At 37.9% G+C, this 6,635-nt stretch overlaps 1 protein-coding gene across 1 annotated transcript; it reads left to right on the top strand.

The window, feature by feature from the left end:
• The first annotated feature begins 4,093 nt into the window (after window positions 1-4,093).
• LOC143535099 (ATP-dependent Clp protease adapter protein CLPS2, chloroplastic-like) lies at window positions 4,094-6,323 on the top strand. The gene is made up of 4 exons (XM_077029431.1): window positions 4,094-4,388; window positions 5,461-5,559; window positions 5,751-5,860; window positions 6,042-6,323. The coding sequence occupies exons 1-4, from the start codon at window positions 4,151-4,153 to the stop codon at window positions 6,120-6,122; spliced, it is 528 nt and encodes a 175-aa protein (XP_076885546.1). The 5' UTR covers window positions 4,094-4,150; the 3' UTR covers window positions 6,123-6,323.
• The last annotated feature ends 312 nt before the right edge of the window (window positions 6,324-6,635 follow it).

Here is a 6,635-nt window from a genome sequence, read left to right as displayed (position 1 = left end):
CAAATGAGACCCCCTCTACTCCTCTACCAAATTTATCTTCCAACACTACTACAATAAACCAAACCAACTCTACCTGCCCACATATTCCCATAACCCAACACACCCCACCAAACCAATTATCCACATCTGATCCATCTTCAAACGAAACCCCAAGCCTATCCTCCCCACCCACCCAATCCACCACTCCTCACAGTGCCTCTAATTCACCATCTGATCCCATCCCCACCTCAAATGACATCACTCCCTCATCCCCCCCTCACACTCTGCACAATACGTAAGCCAAATCCAAAGTATCACAATGAAAATTTTGTCCTCTACAACACAGAAACCTCCCAATCTATTGAACCTTCAACAATCACCCAAGCCCTTAAAAGCCCACTTTGGCGCAAGGCCGTGCAAGACGAGTTTGATGCCTTACAACGTAACCAAACTTGGTCTTTAGTACCACCAGAATCTGCACTGAATCTCGTCGGTTGCAAATGGGTGTTTCGCACCAAATTTAAACCGGACGGTAGCGTTGACCGACTAAAAGCTCGTTTAGTTGCCAAAGGTTTTCACCAACGGCCCGGTCTAGATTACGCTGAAACTTTTAGCCCGTGATTAAACCCGCTACTCTTCGTCTCATTCTATCTCTTGCTACCTCTCATAATTGGTGTCTCCGCCAACTTGACATTAGCAACGCCTTCCTTCAAGGCACCTTAACCGAGGACGTTTTTATGTCTCAACCACCCGGCTTCGCCGATCCTTCTCTTTCAACTCACGTGTGCAAACTGAATAAGGCTATCTAGGGTCTTCGTCAAGCATCACGTGCGTGGTATGATGAACTAAAATCATACCTCCTCTTGGTGGGGTTCCACCCAACCATTTCCGACCCCTCTCTCTTTGTCAATCGTGTCACTAAATCACCTATTTTTCTTCTTGTCTATGTCGATGATATTATCCTCACCGGACCAGACACTTCACTCATTAACTGCTTTATTAATTCTCTCTCTAGTCGTTTTTCTCTAAAAGACCTCGGTTCACTCTCTTACTTTCTTGGTGTGGAAGTTATTCCCCAAAACAACGGTCTTTTTCTTTCTCAATCTAAATACATCCTAGATTTGTTAAATCGAGCTAACATGAGTGATTGCAAGCCGGCTGCCACCCCCATGTCATTCTTAGACCATCTTACACTTACTGATGGCACACCCCTACGTCACCAACAGAATACCACGCTTTTGTTGGAGCCTTACAATACCTATCCCTCACCCTGATGTGGCATTTGCGGTTAAAAAATTGTCTCAGTTTATGCACAAACCCACACATATACACTAGTCCGCTCTGAAACGATTACTTTGATATCTTCATGGTACTTTTTCATCACGGGCTATTCTTTAAACAAAACTCTCCGCTTCACCTTCATGCGTTTACCGATGCCGATTGGGCTAGTGATAAATCCACCCATCGGAGTACCTCGGGTTACATTGTTTATCTAGGATCAAACCCGGTTGCTTGGAGCTCCAAACGTCAACCAACTTTAGCAAGATCCTCTACAGAAGCGGAGTTTAGGGCCGTTGCTTCTACTACCACTGAAGTGCAATGGTTAATATCTCTATTATCTGAACTTGGTTACAGGTCCACTGTCACGCCCGCTATATATTGTGACAATCTAAGCGCCACACATTACTCGGCTAACCCGGTATTTCACTCACGCATGAAACACCTTGCTCTTGACTTCCATTTTGTAAGAGAAAAGGTCCAACAAGGTACTATCCGGGTCACACATATTTCCGGTGACGATCAACTAGCCGGCGCCCTCACCAAGCCGTTGCCGAAACCTTGGTTTCATAATCTATTATCCAAGATTGGCCTAACCTCTCGAACGTCCATCTTGCGGGGCATATCAGTCAATAGCCCGGTTTCCCGCTTAATATATTTGTGACCGACACAATATTTGACTTAATGCATTATTCTTAGATAAGATTGTATTGTTTATTACTTTCCTATTTGTTGTGATTGTTTCTTGTAAGATAAGTCAATCACCTTGTATTTATATTCATATTGTATAATGAAATAATCAATCAAGTTGATATTCTCATATATTCTCATACGGTTATCATAGATTAGACATTATGTTATTCAACTCAGATTGATTGATTGATTGCACGATGATTGCAATTTTATCGATAAAAATTGAAATATTCTTAGATTATGATCAATTTCACTTCAATCGATTAGTCATTATGTTATTATCGATCGATTATATTGCAATTTGCGCATCGGTTATAAGTTACAATTGAGATTACACTTAGATTTGCAATAGGAAACTGTTGTTGTGATTAGATATTATCTTATTTCATCGAACGATCGATTATGAATTCAAGATTACACTTGTTAGGTCTGCATCTATTCAATTGCGATTACTTCAATTATACATTACTTGAGAAAACAGAACAAACAAAGAAATATAACTTGAAGTCGGTTTTTTTAGATTCGTTTCAGTTTTTTTGGTAGGCTTTTTCGCTTCGTTTTTGTCGGTTCGGTTTCGGTTTTTTTTTTTGGTGATTACACAAAATTAACTGTAAATATTTTTCTTATCATAAACAGAAGGTCAGTAACAGTTCACAACTTGCTTACAGGGGGAGAACTTTGAAAATGAACTACTTGAAGTTTGGTTAGCAACTTTTTAATTTGATTTTTCAATTAAAGAGTAACATTTATTAACAATGACTGTACTCTCAGTAGGTACTATGTCAGTGAGTTGCCTGATTATTATGTTTGTGAAGAGTCCCTCATAGAGCAGCTCGTTGTACTCAAAGACAATTATAATCGCTCGGATCCTTTTTTTTAACTGACAAAGGCATATGAAAAGGTGCAATATCTGTTTGGTGAGTTTTTATTTTCAGTTCACTTCATTTTGTTTGGTGAGCTTGTTTATATAACTTATAAATTATGTCTGTTTTTTTCAGACGAAGTAATGCTGTTGAAAAAAATGAATCATATAATAAAATTCCCAACCCCTTCCTGCTCTAGCCCCCGCCTCTGCTCCTGCCTCAAACCCAGCCCCCGCCCCCGCCTCTGCCCAGACCTAGGCCCCGCCTCTGCCCTTGCTAAACGCGCACGCTATGACTAAGGTGAGTTAACATGAAACTGGTAGGTATTTAAATTCAGGCTGGGTTAAGATCAGAACAGGTTGGTTTAAGAAATGTTTTTTTTGAGTTTATTGTGTATTTCAGGCTGGCCGAACACGTTTTGACCTGAATGATTTTTGGCCCATAACCCAAACCTGGCCCATTTTGGCAGGCCTAATTTCAGCTTTCTTTATATTTTTTTTTCAGGGTCAGATTCCAGTGGAGATGACTAAAGATAGTGATTGATTCTTAGATGGTTATTTTTCTGTTCATTTCTTTTGGATTTTAAATGGTCAATATTCATGGAGATCATTACCGTAGTAGCAAGAGTTCAAGAATGCAAGATTGAATGATAAACAAAACATTTTTTCTCACCTTTTTACCATTAAACCAATCACATGAATGCAAGTTTTGTTGTTGATTTTAAATGTGAGTGTTGAGCCACTAAATTCTTTCATCATGTTTGCTTGCGAAAACAACGCATACATCGTGTTTGTGTCGTCTTTTACCGGTGATAGCCCGTTTAAACCCGACAATATGTTTCAATAATTAATATTTTAGGGTTTTCAAAAATTGGGATGTTACATTTTGTTTATGTTTATTTAGAGCCACATTTTTTTAACTCTAATTTTGTAAAAATAAAAAATGATAGCAAAGTTTTCTTAAGTATGATGTTACTTCATAAATGTTTGGCTGACAACTATAAATCAACCTTGTGGTTACAACCTTAGTTTTATTCAGGCAATTATATTTATAGTTAAAAATCATTTTCATCCTTTTCATTTTGGTCTTTTTTTACAATAAGTTAACCTATAAAATTAATAAAAAAAGGGTGGCCTCAAAAATATATGTGATGTGAAGGGCTTTATGTGTTTATAATGATAGCCGCAATTATTTATAAGACCATGTGTAAAAAGGGTTAACAACCACAACACAAGTACACAACACAACACACTTAACACAATACACTTAAAAATCTCATTCACATTTATCTTCCAACCAAACAATTATTATTTGGTGTTATCTGACCAACCAAACCAATGGCAGTAGTGAATGCACCTTCATCTCTGCCTCTTACAACCATCATCCATCACTCACAAACTCCAAAATCGTGTATTGTATCTTGTACACTCAAGACATCTTCATCTCAGGTTTTGATTTCAAGTTCAAATGGGTCTTTGAAAGCTAGATTTGGGTCTTCAAAGGGAGGTGCTGGTGTGTTGGAAAGACCTTCTTTTGATCAGTCTCAGTTTGACCCTGCTACCCAAGTTCAAGAAGGTTTTGTTTTTGTTTTTCAATTTGGTTTATTTTAATTGTTTATAAATTAATTTCAATTGTGTGTAACTATGTAAGTAATTGCATGATGGGTTCATAATATTATGCTGTTGGAGTAGTAAATATATTAATTAAATTGTGACTGGCAAGCATGTCGGATTGTCGGGTCAGAACGGGTTAGGGTCGAAACAGGTCGATTTAAGAAAGGGGTTAGGGTCGGAACGGGCCGATTTAAAAAAAAGGTTATTTTGGTTCTGGTCAGGATAGGCTAAATCGGGTTTTGGGTCAGAACGGGTTGGTTTTGCTTCTTCTTTTCGTCGGGTTCATAAGTTTATGTTGTTGGGAGTAGTAAACTGTAAATATATTTATAGTGTGACTGGCAAACATGTCGGGTCTCGCGGGCTAGAAGGGGTTAGGGTCGGAACGGGTTGATTTTACAAAAGGGTTAGGGTAGGAACAGGTCGATTAAAAAAGGGGTTATTTTGGTTCTGGTCAGGATGGGTTAAATCGGGTTTCGGGTCAAAACGGGTTGGTTTTGCTTCTTGTTTTCGTTGGGTTCATAAGTTTATGTTGTTGGGAGTAGTAAATATATTTCTAGTGTGACTGGCAAACGGGTCGGGTCAGGTTGGTTCTGGTCAGAACAGGTTTGGGCTAGAACGGGTTAGGGTCAGAATGGGTCATTCAAAAAAGGGTTATTTTGGTTCGGGTTGGGACGGGTTCGACTCAAAAGGGGTCGGGTTAAAATGGGGTTCGGGTCAAACCAGCTGGTTTAAAAAATGGGTTTTTTATGAAATTACTGTATGTTTCAGCTGTGCTTCTGGTTTTCGTCACTGTTATGCTCGTTAAAGCTTCAGTTACGCGTGCGGTGTCGGTTACGGTTATTAAAATTTTAGAGTTTCTAGTTTTTTTGGTTTAATGAACGAGTAACTCATAATTATGCTGGCTTTGGAGTTCAATTAGGAATATAAACTTAAATGCTCTGATAATTGATAAATGTGCATCCTTTAAAGAATGAGATTAAACTATGTTGTTCTGTTTCAAATCGGGCATGTTGATGATATTTTTCGTGCTGTAGGTGGAGATATTGGTTGGGTGAGAGACAAGAAAAACACCGGTAGTGGTGATAGTTACAAGGTGCTTTTGATCGATGATGAGCGTCATACCGAGAAGTTAGGTAATTACGATACAAGATTGCATGCATCAAATTCAAAATTTTGTTACTTTCCTTCTAGATTACCAGTTAAATATTACAATGCTAGAAAAATAAAATAAACAGCGGAACAGTCACATGATTAAAACAGTATGTTTTAGGGACTCCTTAAACTTTTGTGACTAGTAATTAAATTTTTAAATTTGTGTATGTAGTTGTAAAAGCATTGCCTCAGGCTGTTCCAGCTGTTACACCTGATGATGCTAGAAAACTCTTCGCTTTATCACGAGAAAACGGTCTTGCAGTTGTTCTAGTTACAGTCAAGGTATGTTGTGTATTACCTGTAACTATATATACATGGAAAAGGATACATGTACCCTTACAAGAGGTGGTAAAATGGGCTGGTTGGGTAGTCAATAATAACGCGTTTAGTATGATTACAAAAAGTATATAAAAATAAGGACTAAACCAATGACTTATAAGTCGCCTTTTGTCTTGTGAAACAGGAACATGCAGAATTCTATGCTCAGATGATGATGCGCAAAGGACTGCGGTCAACAATAGAACCAGATTCGACTACTGTATGATATTGCTACGCAAGTACATTTTTTGAGGTCTAGATTCATCGGTGGAGCATTTGAACTTGATGAAGTAGTCTCAAAAAAACCAATTTTGATGGAGCAAGTACAAGTATTATGAGTGTAAACTTGTATTATTTTATCGGTCTGTATATGAGCCAAGAGTTTTGTTATGAAACATTAGTAAAAGTAGATTGAATGTATCGACTATCGAGTTACTTTTTTCGAGTTTTTTCTTTTACTTTTTGTAGTAATTTTTCTTTGGTTCAGTTCTCTTCAAGGATTTCTATTAAAAAACACAACTAGTTATATAAATTTTTATTAAAACACTTAACTTTTTAATCAGTCATTTTAAAACAAGTAACATCATTTATAAAATACTATTATGTATAAAATATGTATTTTATTCCTGATGTGTTCGGCACGTATCATGGTGGTGGAGCTACTACCCCGGGGATTGTCCTGGGGCTGGCCGTGGTGATGGTGGAGTTGGTGTAACCGTTCTTAATATTCTTCGACTCT

This window comes from Bidens hawaiensis, unplaced genomic scaffold (assembly GCF_021521415.1).
Source record: "Bidens hawaiensis isolate Kalapana, Puna unplaced genomic scaffold, B.hawaiensis_p1.1 tig00010387_1, whole genome shotgun sequence".
NCBI lineage: Eukaryota > Viridiplantae > Streptophyta > Magnoliopsida > Asterales > Asteraceae > Bidens > Bidens hawaiensis.
This window is presented reverse-complemented; position numbering and strand designations above follow the sequence as displayed.

What these genes read in the sequence shown, in the direction of transcription:
- LOC143535099 (XM_077029431.1), top strand. Translation starts at nt 4,151, where the DNA reads ATGGCAGTAGTGAATGCACCTTCATCTCTGCCTCTTACAACCATCATC. An exon ending in GCGTCATACCGAGAAGTTAG is followed by an intron (nt 5,560 to 5,750) that starts GTAATTACGATA and finishes TTGTGTATGTAG; the next exon opens with TTGTAAAAGCATTGCCTCAG. An exon ending in TTGTTCTAGTTACAGTCAAG is followed by an intron (nt 5,861 to 6,041) that starts GTATGTTGTGTA and finishes CTTGTGAAACAG; the next exon opens with GAACATGCAGAATTCTATGC.